This window comes from Elgaria multicarinata, chromosome 11, assembly GCF_023053635.1.
Source record: "Elgaria multicarinata webbii isolate HBS135686 ecotype San Diego chromosome 11, rElgMul1.1.pri, whole genome shotgun sequence".
Lineage (NCBI taxonomy): Eukaryota > Metazoa > Chordata > Lepidosauria > Squamata > Anguidae > Elgaria > Elgaria multicarinata.
The window spans coordinates 30,559,644-30,576,480 of record NC_086181.1 but is presented as its reverse complement, the minus strand read 5'-3'; the positions used below and the strand labels follow the sequence as shown (position 1 = coordinate 30,576,480).

Below are 16,837 nucleotides of genomic sequence, written 5' to 3'. Positions count from 1 at the left end.
AACTTCCAGAGATGTGTGAAATCCCTTGGGTCTGTTCCACACCTTAGGCTGAGAAGTGCGGATCAGGGCATTTCATAGAAGCATTTGCAGCCTTCCTAAGCCAGAGCAGGATCTGAATCTTCCTGGTACGGAACAGGCACACTGGCCATGTTTCCGAATGCAGCCTTCCGATGGCAGAGAGGGCGGTTTGTTTTCCTGGCCTCTGGATAATGGGTCCCACACTGTCACCCTGTGCAGGAAGAGAAGATGAGGAAGGAGGAGGAGGAAGCCAAGAAGAGAGCTGAAGATGATGCCAAGAAGAAGAAAGTGCTGTCCAATATGGGAGCTCATTTTGGTGGATACCTGGTAAAGGTAAGGGCCACTTGAAGATGGTGCAGATAAACTTAGGGCTCATCTATACCAAGCAGGATATTCCACTATAAAAGCGGTATATAAAAGGCAAGAGCCATACCAAGAAGCATATAGCAGTTTGAAAGTGGTATATAGTACATCTGAATAGGCTCCAAAAGTTGTCAGTGCACTGCAATGCTGCTATAAAGCGGTAGTGTGGCTCCTGCCTTTTATATACCACTTTCATAGTGGAATATCGTGCTTGGTGTAGATGAGGCCTTGGTCACAAGCCTCCTTTGCCTTCTCCCTTCTGTAACTGTAAGTAAGGAATCTGGGTGAGGCACCAGGACTTAGAAGCCCTTCTTTTTACAGAACTTAAGAATTTATTAGTAACAACTTTACCATTAGCACACTGTGGGCCTCATCTACACCAAGCAGGATACAGTGGTATGAAAGCGGTATATGGTATGTGTTAATGGGCCCCAACAGTTGTCAGTGCACTTCACTACTGCTATACAGCAGTAGTGTGGCTCCTGCCTTCTATATACTCCTTTCATAGTGCAATATCCTGCTTGGTATAGATGAGGCCTGTGAGTCCCTGAGTTATCTCAGTTCCTAAATAGCTGTGAAGCCATTCCTGCAGGGCCCCACATCCTTGATGTGGAGGCGTGGCCGGGTGGATGGCGACCCCTGATTGGCTGCTATCCGCGTGGTCAGAGGACCAGAAACCCCCTTGCTTTTGCTGCTGCATTAGGATTAGCACCGTCACCCTGAAGCACGGTGTGTGGGTGGGTGGGTGTTGCTTATTACAGCTGCAACCCACCGCCATATAGGCAGCCCCTTATGATATGTATGCTGGAAAGTTGTAGTCCTGGTCTTAGTCTGCCACTGCCTGATGGAAATAGCCTCTCCCATCACCATGTGACAGACCCGTGAAGTGCCTGTGCACGATAGATTCAACTTGCTTCGTAACATGTTGGTCACTTGCATAACTTCCCAATGTGCCTGTTTCAGAGGCATGCTATTTTCTGTGTGCGTATCCCGAGGGAAGCCATAGCTTAATGATGGAGTGTATGCTTTGCATAGAGAGAGTCCCCAGTTCAATGCTTGGTGCAAGAATATGCAAAAAAAAAAAATGCATGAAGGCGATGGCGCTTCCTGGCTATTTCCTTCCCTGGCACCTTTTATTTGGTGGCATAATTCCTCTGATCTTGGACATTCTATTTAGCTGCCATAGCCAATAGCAGCAGACGGACCTATCTTTCCATGTTAATTTAATTTCCAGACTTAAAAAGGACCATACACGGCAGGACTGGGAGCTTTTCTACATGATGCATTTATTGTGCCGTAGTGATGCCTTACAGTTGTTTATTGGTTCTTTAGATGATACATGATCCTCCACTTTCACTTCTATTTTTTAAGAACACTTTCCCAGGTTTTTTTTTTAAAGAGTGTGGAAAATGAGGTATTATTTCTGAAAGTGAAAGAACTACTTGTGTATTTGCGCTATTCTACTATAGCACAGCACCATCTCGAGGTTATGTAGCAGAAAAGCAGGAAAGGAAAAACTCTTTGTGTAGAGCTCAGCTTTCAGTTGTGCGACGAAACAGAAAATGGATATAGCAATTAATAGCCTAGTGTACAAAAGCTCTGGGAAGCAGTGTGCATTTAGGTAATTTTTGACTCTGGTCTTAATGTTCTTACGTGGGTGGGGGTGGGGGACAATACCTTTAGATGGCAGTGTGCGTTACTTACTTCAGAACTGAGAAGTCAGCCATGCTGCATTTGGCTACCCCGGACCTCTGCCCCGAAGTTCTGCCCTGGAGGGCCTCTGCTGGCAGAGCAGACACTGGGCTAGATGGGCCAGCAGAAGCAGCTTCATATGGACCAGGTGTGTACCAGGAGGCATAGCTCAGCAGCACAGCACCTTTTTTGGATGCTGAAGTTTCCAGGTTCAATCCTGGCATCTCCAGTTAAAAAGATCAGGTAATAAACAATGGAGGAAGCCTCTGCCTATGACCCTGGAGACCTGGGCCAGTGCTGGCTGGGGATGCTGGGAGTTGTAGTCCATCCGGAGGGCACCAGGCTGAGGAAAGGCTGGGCTAGACTGTCCAGGAAAGCTACCAAAGGCCGACAATAAACAACCAACTAAGGAGCTGACAGAGATAAGAACAGTGTCTGGGTAATCTGCCAACTTTATAGCAACCACCAAGAAATTAGGGCTAAGCAGATACACTCAAAGTTTACAGGCAGAATTCAGTCTCTTTGAAAGCAGCCAGATGCAGGCAAGGAGACACACAAAGAATAGTCCTGGGCCGGATCTACACTACTGCTTTAAAGCGCTTTATAACAGTTATAAAGCGCTTTAACTGCTTTAAAGCGCTATAAAACTGTTATAAAGCGCTTTAAAGCAGTAGTGTAGATCCGGCCCAGGTCACAAAGCTAATAGACAAGGTTTACAGCAGGCAGGGTGGTCTAGAACAAGTCCGTGGTCAAATAGGATTAGCAGGCAACATGGTCAAGAACAGGTCCGGGGTCAAACAGGATTCTAGGCAACAAGGCTGAGAAGTCACAGGGAACAAACACCGGAGCTTTCGCCAGGATAATCAGTTAACCTCTGACAAACTCTCCCCAGCTCCCTGAGGCATATATATGCAAGGCACTGCTGCCCCCGGGTGCTCCTTGATGGCTTGGCGTTTCAGATAAAGCCTCTGGGAGCTGCGTCTGGCTTCCTTTACTGCTCTCTGCTGGCTGAAAGACGGAACGGATACATTTGGTTCTTCCCCCTCTCGGTTATCTAGATTGGGAGGACTCCCTGCTGACCTAGATGCTGATACACTTGTGCTCGGCTCTTCCTCCTCTTGGCTGCCTAGGTTGGCAGGACGCCCTGCTGGCACAGGTTCCACCCCCCTTGAGCTGGACTCTTCAGCAATGGGTCTGGGTTCCTCCATGTCCTCATCCCCTGACTCCATACCTACACAGGGTATGACATAGACAGCTCTGATTCAGTATAAGGCCACTTCATGTCACCAAACGAACACTTTGCCTGCCAGTTGTACTTACCCATTCAGCTTGTCTTGTTGATACATATTGGCCAGGTTCGCATGGGTGGGGAAGGAAAACAAGCCATTTTCCTGCCTTTCATGTGCCAGTCACACGCGGTGTAATGACCAAAATTACCCTCACTGGGCAGTTGTCGTGTTATCCAAACTCGGACAGGCTGGGCGCTGGAGGGGTGAGGTTACAAACCATCCTGAATCACTAGAACAAGCCAAGGTTTCTGGGGTGCTTAATAAACTCACCTGCATTCACCCTCACCAGTTTTGGACGATATGACCAATCATGCCAGCAAGGGTAATTATGGTAATTATAGGGTCTGTGACCTGCACACACAAGGTAGGAAAATAAAAGCTTCAGTGGCTTATTTTCCTTCCCTGATTGCGTGAACCCAGCTGAGGCTCTGGGACAGGGCAGGCTAGAAGTCCAATTCAGGTTTTTTAAAAGGTGACCCACACCAGACGCAGCTGCACCTCCGAGTCCCACGAGAGAGACCCCTTCCTTTGGGAGCTGATTCTGATCCCGGTGACACTTTCTTTGCCCACCGTCCCTCAGGCAGAGCAAAAACGTGGCAAGAGGCAGACGGGCCGTGAGACGAAGATACGGGTCTTATCAGAGAGGAGGAAATCACTGAACATAGACAACTTAAGTGAGCAGCAGCTGAGGTTGGTAATGGAGCAGAGCTGTGCTGGAGCGCTTTTGCCAGGGAAGGCTGGGAGCTCCATCACACCAGCCATTTAGTGCACTCCCGCCATGCCTGGTGTGCAGATTGGCAGCACGGTACCCACATGACGCCGGGCCAGGCCTGCTGACACCCCGCCTCTTCCCCAGGCTTTTCCATCTTTTCCTAGAATGCCTAAAGTCTGGATTATTTTCCCTAAGCACGTTTTCCTTTGTTGGGGTGTGTGTGTGTGTGCCGTGATGGGAGCCTTGCTGTTGCCTTGAATGGATGGCATCAGGTCCTGGCAGGGAAAAGCGATCTCTCCCAACAGCCAGCTCTAAGCCTCAATATAAAACCCAAACCTTGCATCCCAGGCTTGGAAGCATTTTTTAAATCGTACAATGCCCAAATCTCTGCAGAGACAGGATTGTACTCCCTCGATGCCCCCAAAGAGCCAGACTAAAGGGCTGTTCTGTTGTTGCTGGGCAGAAAGGTGGTCTGGTTGAAGTACTTATCTGACAGGACCTGTCTTGTTAAAGGGGGGGAGTAGCAACCAATGAACTGGAGGGAGAAAGAGAAGGGGGCGGGTGGAGTGGAAAAGCAAGCAAGCAAAAGAGCATCAGAGGTAAAAAATGTGGAGACAAAGCAGGCGGGAAATTATGTGTGATGGAGCCCAGGGTGGAGGCGGTAGTTTGGAGTGCTTTTGCCAGGGAAGGCTGGGAGGGCTCGTTTTTCAAAAGAAAGAGGGGACTTCATCAGAGGCAGAGCGAATGGAGATTCTCTTTCCCTCTGTTCAGGGACAAGGCCAAGGAACTACACGACTGGATCCAGCAGCTAGAGTCAGAGAAGTTTGACCTGATGGAGAAGCTCAAAGGTCAGAAGTATGAGGTAGGGAGAAGAATCAAAGACCTTTTCGCTGCGAGGTGGGTTTGTCGGAGCTGAAACTGGACATGATCAGAGGGATATCATGAAATGTAGGAACGCATATGGCCATCTTGGCAATGGTAATAGAATGTCCCAGTGCAGGCCACAAGAATCGTACTCTTAACTCCTCTAAACACCATATCTTCAAAGTTCACTCTGTCAGTCTCTCCACCACTGTGTTGTGGTCAATGTTCTTGGACCAAGACAACCTTGTCACAGCAGTCTATGCTCTGATAACCTCCTAATTTGATTACTGCAATGCATTTTACATGGAGCTTCCCTTGAAGGTAGTCTGGAAGCTGCAGCTGATGCTGAATGGGTGTTGTCCAGGGTAGTGAGATGGAAGAATAATATTACACCAATCCTGAAAGCTCTGCACTGGCTGCCACTTAACTGGCCCTATTCAAGGTGCTGATACTAGTGTACAACCCTCTAAATGGCTCAGGACCCAAGTCCTCAAAGGATTGTCTCCACCATTACCAACTGACCCAAGTTTTAAGATCACCAGGAGAGGTTCTGTTGGTGATGCTCCTAGGGAATGTGACTTGTGGGTCTAACACTCAAAGCAGGGCCTCCTTGGTGGCGGCTCCCTATTTATGGAACTCCCTCCCTGTAGAGATTCAACTGGTCTTTACATAGCTTGCATTTAGGCATAAGGTTTTTTTTAAAAAAAAAACACCACATGTTGATGGTAATTATCTAATTTCTGTGATGAGGAATTGAATTAGCTTGACTTATTAGTGAAGAAGCAGGGCAAATGATTTAACTCTGCGTATTTGATTTTTTTTTAAAAAAAGGAATAAGCCAAGGATAGTCATGGAACTTTCCCTAGTGCCAAAATGATAGTAACATTAATTTCTTTTCTCACTTTTCTTCCCATCCAGATCAATGTTCTCTACAACCGTATCAGCCATGCCCAGAAATTGTGAGTGACCTGTGGTTCTGGGAGGCCCAGAGACTCAAAATACCTTTGCTTCAAATCCCACTGCTGCTTTTCCTCTCCCCTCCCCCACACCCCAATATTTGTAAAGCCACAACCACGTGCATTTTCACACAAGCAATTCAATCCCTGCATTCTGGAACTAGAGGGTGAAATTGAACTAGGAGAGGACAGTTTCTAGCATTCAAGTGGAATAGGGTACAAAAAATTTTTTTTCTTATCTAAATATTTCAGGTTTTGAAAATGGATATTAGAGGTTCAAAATCATATCTTGAAATGTGGGGTGGGGTGGGGCAAAGAAATACAGGTCTTGTGACCTAACGCTGAGCAGTCATACCCATTGGAAGCTGCAATTTAGGCCACAGCTAGACCTAAGGTTTATCCTGGGCTCATCCAGGGTTCGCCCCTGCCTGAGCACTGGATCCCCTGTGTGTCACCTAGATGAACAGGTTTGACCCCTGGACGATCCAGGGATAAACCTTAGGTCTAGCTATGGCCTTAGCCATGGTCCTGATAGTTGATGTTTCCGGTTTGGAGATCTTCACGTCAGATTTCAGTCTTCTAAATTTGGGGACCGGCATTTTGCTCTGATTTTGCTCCGAATTTTCCTCCCAAATTATATTTTGGATACAGATATCGTTCCAAGAATATACATTAGCTTAATTCCTAGAATGTGGTATTTTAAATATGTGGGGCTTATTTATGAAATATTTCACATGGGATGACTGGTACATCTTTCCCTTGCAGCAAAAAAGGTGCTGGAAAAGCCAGACTTGGTGGCCGCTGGAAGTAGAAGTGAAGAAGTTCACGTACACACCCAGAACTGGAAGCCTCACTGTCAGCGAAAGCGACTGTTGATCAACATCCCATTGCTTTCCATGCCTTTCCTTGTGTTGAAAGTTGACCCCCTGCCCTGTGTCCGTTCTTCTCCACGCCTTGTCATGTGTGCCTGTAACATATTTCGTGTCACAAGCCACACGCAATAAAACAGCCTCTCCCCGCTACAGAATCTCTCCCGCGAGTACATTCCTTTCGGTTAATAGTCACAAAAGACGAAAGCACTGTGTATTTCAACCTTCCCCCAACCTGTTGCCCTCCTGTTGGGTTGGACTATGACTCCCATGATTCCCAGCCAACTTGGGCAATGCTGGCTGGAAATCATGAGAATTGCAGTCCCACACATATGGAAGGCAACAGGTTGGGGAAGGATGCTGCATTTTATTGATGGGGGAGAAATGGAAGATAGAGAGATACAGATAGATAGACAGACAGACAGAGGGTTCTTGATACAGAATGTGATAAATGTATTGAACAGTTTGGATGGACCGAATATACAATAGACCCAGGTGAAAAACGTGACATCTTACTTATCTGACCAGGTTCATTCTCTGCAACTATCTTCGACCCCTTTGTGAAACACACTGGCTCCTGACCAATTTGGCAGGCCCACAGCACTGCAGTGCCATCGAGTGGCTATGTTTTACAATTGCATAATTTCTCACTGTCCTTTTCCGTTAAGCCTATGTACAATTAATTTGGAACAACAGACTCTACCCTCCTTTCATTGTCTAATTCGTTTGCATTTGTTGGCACCATCCTAGCATGCCTACTGAAATGTAAGTCTCACTGCGTTCAATGGGGTTTACTCCCAGATAAGTGGGTATAGGATTGCAGCCTTAGGGTACAATCCTATGGATTGTGGCCTCAGCGCTCGGGGGTTTCTGGAATTCCCATGCCCTGCCAGGCTGAAGCCAGCAGGATAGGAGGAGCAGTGAAGGAGAACTTTGTCTCCACGTCCTCCAGTCTCCTGCATTTTCTCTAGATGGACTTTTCAGCCTGTCCAGCGAGGGCACTTTGGAGTGGGGTGAAGGGGAAGGAGGATGGAGTAGGCTCAGGATAATGCATAACTTGGCCTCTCCAGGCTCCTCCCCTCCCACCAGGATGCCCCCTTTCCTCCTCCTCCAAGGTCATTTTTCCAATCTTGGAAAAGCAGCCGGCATGGTTTATATTTATTTAGAGTATTTTTATCCCGCACCTCAGCCAAAAAAGCTCCCGGAGCAGCTTACAATAAATTAGTAAAGAAGACAGTCCCTGCCCTCAGGCTTACATTCTTAAAAAAAAGACATGAAACATGAGGAAAAGGGGATGGGGAGGGAAGAGGGGGGGGGAAGAAATTAAGGAGACTGTTTAGCAGGACTGATAGGAAAGTCCTGCTCCCCGCTCTCATCTCCCAGTGGAGGGCAGATCAACAGCTCTTTCTTCCTCACAGGAACAAGATGACTGTTAGCCCTGTGGTGGTGGTGGTGGTGGTGGTGGTGGTGGTGGTGGTGGTGGTGGGGCAACTGAAGCAGGCCTTGATGTTCTCTGCCTGCTCCCGTCTCCCCTGCTGCTATAGTTCTCTCTGCTCCGGCTGCGAGGGAATAGGGGGTGGATCTCCAACTCTCTTTCCGAGGTTGGAGCACTGCTTCTGACCTCGGAGGGCTTTCCCAAGCTATTCTAAGGGATGTTCATCCAGGGACCGTAGGATTGCCGTATGTTAAAGTATCAAGCCCCAATCACCTTTCAGTACTTCACAACCTCCACCACATTCAAAGCCAATTGGCGCATTTATAAACCATAGCTTCGGAGACTGAGCTTGAGTCACACAATGGGCCCATCTAAGGCATTAATGACTACTCTGCCAGCAACTATACAAAGTCTCAGGACAAGATGACGACGACGATGATTTACATTTATATGCCAGCTTTTCCTCCAAGGTGGCATACATGTTCCTCCTCACCTCCATTTTTTATCCTTACATCAACCCTGTGAGGTAGGTTAGGCCCAAAGTCACCCACAGAACTCCATGGGCGAGAGGGGACTTGAATCCGAGTCTCTTGGTCCCAGGTCAACACTCTAACCACACTAGCTCTCACCAGTCCAGTACACTAAGCACTACACCACACGGGCTACCCAATGTTCCCTACTCAAATGTCTCAAGACTGTTTTATATTAGTTATAATCTAGACAATTCTCCATACCTGTAGGGTGTTTGTGTGTGTGTGTGTGAATTTATGATTTCAACTGCTCTATCAACGTTCATGGTCCTTCACCAACTTTCATATGCCCCCCCCCAAAAAAAAAATCAGAAAGGTCTCTGCCCCCAGGTATCTTATAATCTAAAATAAGCAATAGAGAATGCAAGATAAGAGGCCAAAAGACAAGGAGCTTCTCTACATTAAGTAAACACACACATACTTATGGGGGCTTTCTGCTTTGGGTTTCTTTGTGGGATTACAATGGGCTTCTTTACATGCTGGACAGGTGATTTGAATCAAAGAAAGTCCTTCTTTGGCAAGTTCTATATGTTTCTGTGTGTTTTAATTTACAGCTACTAGATGGCGCTGTCATTATGCCACATAGCGTTACGCAGGCATTTCACACAGCTGGAAGATCAGAATAGCATCCCTTTTTGCATTATCTCTGATCTTGCCACCGATATATGTCCAACTATACTTCGTCATGTCCCTTCTATTTTGCGCTGAAAGTTAAGACTGGTGGAGAAAGACTCTTATTTTTCCTATCTCTACTGTGCCACTGTCTGAAGGACTATCACCACCACTACTGCCTGTTATGATTTGAATGTTTTAGTTTAAATTTAAAAAAGAAAACTCACATGACTGACCAGTATAGTGCAGAGAGGCCTTCTCCTGGCTTAGAAGGCAGCTGCAACCCCCTTACCGACACAGAGATACAAGGAACTGTTCTAAAATACTCAGCACCTCCTCGCTGTCACTTCTGGCTGACCCACACCTATACCAGTCTCCTAACTCCCATTTTGCAACATTAACTCGGGACTAGTTTCCCTGGTTTTCCCCACCCACCCCTTTGTATCTCCTGCACCTTCCTGCTTAGGCCTCTTGAGATAACAGGCTGATGTAAGACCATAATAGTGGTTTGTCACATCTCCAGTACTGGCCTCAAGAGATTCTTGGAGACTGAGGTCAATTCCTGGACTCCAGGCCAGACTTGGAGAGTTGGCAACCCTACCTGGGACATTTTGCATAAAGATTAAAAGAATGCCTAGAAACAGAAGAATGTCATTGGCCATGATTAGAAACAGAGGTGGCTGCTTTACACCGAGTCAGAGCATGGATCCATCTAGCCCAGTATTGTCAACACTGACTGGCAGCAACTATCCTGGGATTCAGACAGGTTTCCCCCCCCCTTCTCTGTGTGGACCTTATACATGCAAAGCAGGTTCTCGGTCATTGGGCTCAGCCCCATCCCTATTCTCTTGGGATGCAGAGTCGTGTTCAAGACAGGGAGCAGAAGTAGGTGTGGTTGGGCTCCTGCTGAGGGCCCACATCCCAGCAGGGGCCCACTAATGCGATCCCCCCCACCCCCAGACTTGCTCCTCCTCTTCATCATTGCAACCTGCTTGTTCACCAGCTTTTCAGGAATGGACCCAGGTTCCAGACAATGCTGGTGGTTAGAAGGAGAGCAGTAGATGCCAGGGCCAACTTGCTCACTGGCTCTCTGCCTGTCAAACAGGCAAGTGGCAGCAATGGGGCTGGTGGGGGGGAGAGGATGAGGGACAATAGCAGTGGGTGACAATGGCAGTGAGAAGGTAGACTCTGAGGGAGGGGGCCCATGGAGGGTGTCTTGCCTAAGGGCCCTCCAAAAACTGGAGGTGTCACTCTAACATGTGACATCTCTATGTAAAATATTCACTATATAGTTTGTAACTTTGTATTGGAATTTAGCATTAAAAGCCAGTCCAATTTTAGACCAGAATTGTTGATACGGACTAATATTTCTACTGGATGTTTATTCGTTCTGTCGTTCTAGATGCGAAATCGCGACGATATAGTGTCCAGCTATACTTTGTCATATACGCCAAGGATTAGAGCAGCGTCCCGCAACTTGATGCCCTCCAGATGTGTTGGACTACACTTCCCACCCATACTGCGAATTATGGGAATTATAGGCCAACACATCTGGAGGGCACCAGATTAGGACAGGCTGAGTTAAAGCAACGCCGCTGTGCGCCCATTGAGACACATGATCAGTGTTGGCGTCTGTCAATTCTTGCCAGATAGCGGGGCTGCGCACCACTCTACCCTTTTTTGTACGTTTACAGCTACAGGACTCAATTTCCCATCAGGCCGCGCGACTCCTATCCCCGCCCCTTCTCTTACTCCCCACCCCCTCCCCCTTCCCGTTCTGATACGGAAACCGAGAGGCGTTGTTCCTCCTCCTCTTCCTGCTGCTGCTGCTGCCGCCGCTTTTCGGCTCAGGGGTAGAGCTGGGCCAGGAGGGCCGCCCAGCCGGGCTGGCGGCGGCAGGAGGAGGAAGAAAATGGCGGCGCCGCTGCTGTCCCTCTCCGAGGGGGAGGGCGCCCGGGCGCGGCGGCGGGAGCAGCTCCGGGCCTGGGCGGAGGCTGAAGCGGCGGCGGCGGCTGCTCTTTGCCCGGCCCCGCCTCCGGCCGGCGCTGCTCCTTTGCCCTCTCCGGGGCTGCCGGCGGCCGAGAACGAGACTGCGGCTGTGCCCGTGACGGGGATGGGCTCCGGAGGCGGCGGCGGCGGCCGCCCCCGCGCGGTCCGCTTCGACGCGGCCGCCGAGTTCTTGGCGTGCTGCGCCGGGGCCGAGCTGGAGGCGGCGCGGGAGATGCTCAGCGCCGACCCGGGCGCCGTGAACGGGACCAACGCGGACGGCATCAGCGCCCTCCACCAGGTACCCCCCTCCCCCCGGCTGGCTGTGGGCCCAGTGCGACCCGCAAAGCGGTTCCGATGGCCTCTGTGGTCGCCTTTCGCTCTGCTTCCCTTTTCCCTTTCCTCCTGTCCGTTGGCCCAAATAAGTGTGGAGATCCGCTTCAGAACCCGGTGTGGAAATGTACACGGAGGAAAGGACGCCTCTGAGACGGTGCAGAGTGCCTTCCCTTCAGGGTTGGAGCCCCAAGCCCTGTTTATAGGACTTGGGTTTCCCAGTATTCATGAAGGGCTTCTAGGTGTGTGAAGAGTGTTCTGCCCCCAGCACTGAGCCCTGGCTTGGGTGACTCTAATACCAGGGCTCAGCTCTGGGGTATGTGATGAGGAGAGTGGCTCTGAGCATGCAAAGAACGTTTCCCTTGGCCCCTTGCAGTACTGAGCTCAGGCCCTGATTTTGTTGATGCAAGAACCCAACTAAACATAAGCGCTATTCTGGATCAGACCAAGGGTCCATCTAGTCCAGGGATCAACAAAGCAGGACACGGTGCAACAACACCCTCCCACCCATGTTCCCCAGCAACTGGTGCACACAGGCTTACTGGCTCTGATACTGGAGGTAGCACATAACCATTAGGGCTAGTAGCCATGGATACTCTTCTCCTTCAGGAATTTATCCAATCCCCATTTAAATCTATCCAAATTGGTGGCCATGACTACATCTTGTGGTAGTGAATTCCGTAGTTTAACTATGCCCTGTGTGGTGTCTATGAAGGTGAGGTTGCCTTTGAGCATCCACAGGAGACTGTATTTTCCACTGCTAAGCAGGTACAACCAGCTCTGTCCTCTCCCACTTCTAACAAGCACAAAAAGGGATTAGAAGAAACTGCTCCCAGCTCAGAGTTAGTGCCGCTATTAGCTCTTGCTTTGTAAACTGAGCACTGCTCCAGATCACAAAGGTAAAAAATGCATCGTTTGCAGTTTGCACATACAAAATTTAAATGAAGGCTTGATTGTCTCCCATACCAAGATAATCTCTAATTCAGCACAGGAATAACTTGCATGATGCAAGTTAATGTAGTGGCTTGCCAGTAAATAGGTAGCTTGCATTGTAACTTAGGGGAAGGTATAAGGCACATCTCAATCACTCTGGCGATTGCATTCTCTGATATCAAATGTATTAATCCTAATCAATTCTATAGCGCATAGATAGTGTGCTTACTATGGCTGTCAGCTGATTCCCCCAGAGTTGTCAGGCAGAAATATTCCCCCACTTTTTCAGATCTTTTAACTGGAGATGCTGGGAATTTGTGCCAGGTTGTATGTGCCAACAGGATTACGTTGAGCAATCCTGCAATATGATTCCAATCTTCATCTTGGTGATAAAAAATCACTTCTGATGTGCAAAGGTTGAGGTGGCCACTGGCATATCAAATATATTAAACGGATGGAGAAAACATAATTTTCCATCAGCCTTTTACCACTGCCAGTCTTTCTCCCTAGCAAGGCAGAAGACTTTGGAACCATGTAGTTTCAGTGAACTGTGTGAACACTGGTCACTTCTGGGCCACACAGCAGGTTTGGTGGCTCTGAAGATGTCCTGTAGAAAGGGCATCCTTTCCTTGAACCACTTCCCAGGGAAACATCCCACAGACCCAGTTGCTGAAGAAGCTGCTGTCTGGGTGGACCTGAAGAAAGGCTTACGCCGAGTTCCACTCCAGTTCAACCAGGGGCAAAGATTAGTTTATGCTGTTTTTCTAGGGTAGGGTCCCATCACTTAGTAGATTTCTGGGCTCTCTTGCACTTTAACTTAGCTGATGGCTAAAAAAAAATGGACTGTCCCATAATTTATGTTTTATTTGCCACATACATTTATGTTAGTCATTTGTAGCATACTGATGGTGGGTAGTGAATTTTCCTTTCACTTTCTTTTCTGCTCACCCTGAGTTGATTCTTACCCATTTCAGGCACCCAGTGAACAGCCATGTATAAGCCTGTCTCCTTCTATGCTTGACACAGGCCCTGTTCAGACAACACGCTAAACCATGCTGCTTAATCACAAAATGGTTCATTCTGTTAACCATTTTGTGGTTAAGCAGCATGGTTTAGCATGTTGTCAGAATGGGGCCATGGTCTGCTCACTCCCGCTTGGCTCCTTCCACCAGCACGTGTGGCTAAGCTAATCAAGAATAGAAAGCTTAGTGTGACATCTGAACACAGGATTCTGGTTTATTGCTCCGAAACAAGCCAGGATGATCCTGGCTTGTAAAGAGCACAATAATCCAGAATTGCAGGAATTGATCAGCTTTCAATTACTGGTTAGTTTAGTCACTTGTGCTAGTGGGAGGAGCTAAGTGGGAATGAACAGTCAAGGGTGTGCAAGCATGCAGTTCATTCATGCAACACCTGTATAAATCTCATGAAGACTACAATGTGTGTGAATGGCTTGGTTCACATGTAACAGTCAAGCTACGATGTGGACATCTAGCCAGTGCTTTGGCCTCATGTTGTTCTCTTCCTCACTTTCTGGTTCAGCCAAACCATGGTTGTCATTTTCAGATGTAATGGCAAACTATGGTAGGCCTGAAACCAGGAAGTGAGGGGAGGGGCATTCCAATAGGGGAAGTTCTGTGCAAGGCCAAGACATGGTTGGCAGAGTTATACTTAGAGGAAAGTCCTACTGTGTTCATGCAGGCTTACTCTAATGTGTTTTGGGATTGCAGCCCTGGGTTTTGTGGTATTCTGTCTGCAGTGCAGATGGATGGGGAACCAATATAGAATAAAGGATTTTGGTGCCAGGTTGTACATCTGATGTTCTTGTTTTTTCTTCTGTTCCCGTGGTGGGTGATGTGGCCTCCTTGCTTCTCCTAACTTGCCATATGGCCAAGGCAAGTAACTGGCAATCACTGTGCCAAATCCAGGCCACCTTCAAGTGACTAAAAGGAGGCTTCTAGCCCTAGCCAGTCTCCTCTTGAGTCACGTATTTCCTATAATAACCTTTTCCTTTCTAAGACAACAGTCTGGGATTTTAATCCCAACTGACTGTATTTATCCACACCATTGGCTCTCACGATTGTGTAGTGGGAATTCTTGCTTTAGCGGCACAACAATCCCATGAGGTAGGTTGGGCAGAGTGATAGTAGCTTGTCTCAACACCACTCAACAAATTTCATGATTGAATGGGGATTTTAATTGCTCTTTCCTGCATCCAAACCCAATGTTTCAATCACTCCCTCACTATTCCTGCGTCATAGTCCTGGCCAGGCCAAAGCGAAGAGGCAGGGTTTTAACAGCAGCCTGCGGCTCTCAAGAATGGAGTGTGCAGTGCAGCCTTTCCCCACCTGAAGCTCTCCAGATGCTTTGGACTACAACTCCCATCATCCTTGATCATTGCCCATGCTGACTGGGACTAGCTGTAGTTGAAAACATCTGGAAGGAGTTGGATTGGGATTGTGGAAGAGCTTTGGGTGTACTTGGAACTCCGTAACCAGTTGGCTGAAGAGGATCAGTTAAGAAGTCCAGGAACAAGTTGGCTGTGAATTTGGCATTGTGCAGGAGTATGAAGGGTATAACTTCATGCCTCTTTGGATCGCGCCTCTTCCTCGCAACTCGCACTGCATATATCCACCCAAGTGTGTGCAATATAGCTATGTAGGGGGAAATGGTTATGCCTGAAATTCTTTTAGCGTGTTTTATCATTCGTTTTACTGTATTTGTTTTTGTTATGCATGTTGCCCTGAGAGCTTTGGCTATAGGGCAACTCATAAATGGAATAAATAAATAAAATTTCCCTTTCCTGGGTTTCTCATTAAGAGGATCTGGGGCTGCTGGCCCCTCTGCACTCCCCCCCCCCAATACACACACACTCTCCTGGTTAATTTTCCATTACTTCATTCTCTTGATGCTGTCTTGGCTTTTTGCCCTGGTCCCCATCCTCCCACCATCTCTAAACACCAGTCTGTCAAACTCTGGGTTGAGGAGCGGGAGGAAGGAGTCCTGGTTTGAAGAGATGATGAGGGTTTCTTCCCATCTAGGGGGTGCTGTCTTGGATTTAGGACTAATAATAAAGGGGATGGGTGGTTAGGCCTGGCAGAGGCTGCAGCGGGGAGGGGGGGGGAGGCGTTATCCAAACAACCATGTGGGCTGGATGATACCATGTTGACATTTCCCTGGGCAGCTTTGGAGGTGTGTGTGATAGAAATGCATGGACGGTCCTAAAACACTTTGAACATTGAAGATGTGTGTATTCTACAGTTGCAAAATTGTCAGGGCTGGAATCGCCTGCATTTTTTAAAAAATAATGTTTCTCATATTTAAGCTTGTGAAATTTCAGAAACAAGCGGGAAGATTGAAAAGGATTTCCTGTAGTGTTGGGGGTAGTTCTGCAGTGCTTTGTATAACTCTTTGCCTCTCCCTGTAGACAGCCAAAGTGAGGTAGATGAAGCCCAGAATCCACATCATCTTTAAATTGCTTTGGGTTGAATGGGCAGGATTGGGGTTAACTTTGCAAAGAGCCCCCCTCCCTTTTTTTTAATAGAGCACACCCTGTGTTTCCTGAGTTCTGTAGAATACTTAATAAGTGTAACCCACGTAGCGCAGGGGTTAGTGTCTCACTTAGGCTGAGGAAATGCAGGTTCAACTCCCCACTCGGCAGTGGTGCTTGCTGGGCCAGCAGGGTGGATAAAAATTAATGATTTTTAAAAATAAAAAATTGGATTTTTTTTATTTAAATCTGATTTTTAATAAAATGCTTTTTGAGGAAAAATCTATCTAAAGATAGTTTTCTATTTAAGATACCTTATAGTCCAAAGGTTATTCATCGTGAAATAAGGATTAGTTTTTAATTATGTAGCACGAGGCTACATTAATTCATGCAATGTTTAAATTTTTTGGTAAACGAATTCCATTAATCTGTTCACAACGTCATGCTCTTCCAGAGGTTTCTGTAAGATTATTGGGCAGTTTTTCTGTCTAGAAGATATTACCACAGATGCTTGGTTATACATTTCTCAAAACTGTGAATTTGTGTCTGCAGAGATCGCAGTCTCATTGTTCCTTTGCAAATCTATGTACACAGAATCAACCCCTTACCTCTTAAGGGCTAAGTTTCAAAAAATTCAATGAATAGAGTGCACTTTGGGGGTGGGGAGAGAAGTCACATGATTAAAACGAGTCTTTCTGAGTAGTGATTTAAATCATGATTTAAACCAAATTGATTTAAATCAAATCCACCCTGTG

General features: G+C 47.5%; 2 protein-coding genes across 8 annotated transcripts in view; both read left to right on the top strand.

The window, feature by feature from the left end:
• The window catches only part of TNNT1 (troponin T1, slow skeletal type), a 38,782-nt gene extending 31,861 nt beyond the window's left edge, over positions 1-6,921 (top strand). For all 4 annotated transcript variants that reach the window (XM_063138783.1, XM_063138782.1, XM_063138786.1 and 1 more), the window contains 5 exons: positions 238-351; positions 3,943-4,052; positions 4,846-4,936; positions 5,857-5,897; positions 6,660-6,921. In XM_063138783.1, coding sequence (XP_062994853.1) covers positions 238-351; positions 3,943-4,052; positions 4,846-4,936; positions 5,857-5,897; positions 6,660-6,705 — 402 coding nt within the window. In that variant the 3' untranslated portion in view covers positions 6,706-6,921. The remainder of the gene's footprint in view (positions 1-237; positions 352-3,942; positions 4,053-4,845; positions 4,937-5,856; positions 5,898-6,659) is intronic.
• Positions 6,922-11,160: 4,239 nt separating this feature from the next.
• The window catches only part of PPP1R12C (protein phosphatase 1 regulatory subunit 12C), a 44,112-nt gene continuing 38,435 nt past the window's right edge, over positions 11,161-16,837 (top strand). For 2 of the 4 annotated variants that reach the window (XM_063138513.1, XM_063138512.1), the window contains exon 1: positions 11,161-11,627. In XM_063138513.1, the coding sequence (XP_062994583.1) occupies positions 11,253-11,627 (375 nt within the window). In that variant the 5' untranslated portion in view covers positions 11,161-11,252. The remainder of the gene's footprint in view (positions 11,628-16,837) is intronic. The other 2 variants (XM_063138515.1, XM_063138514.1) reach the window with 2 other exon arrangements.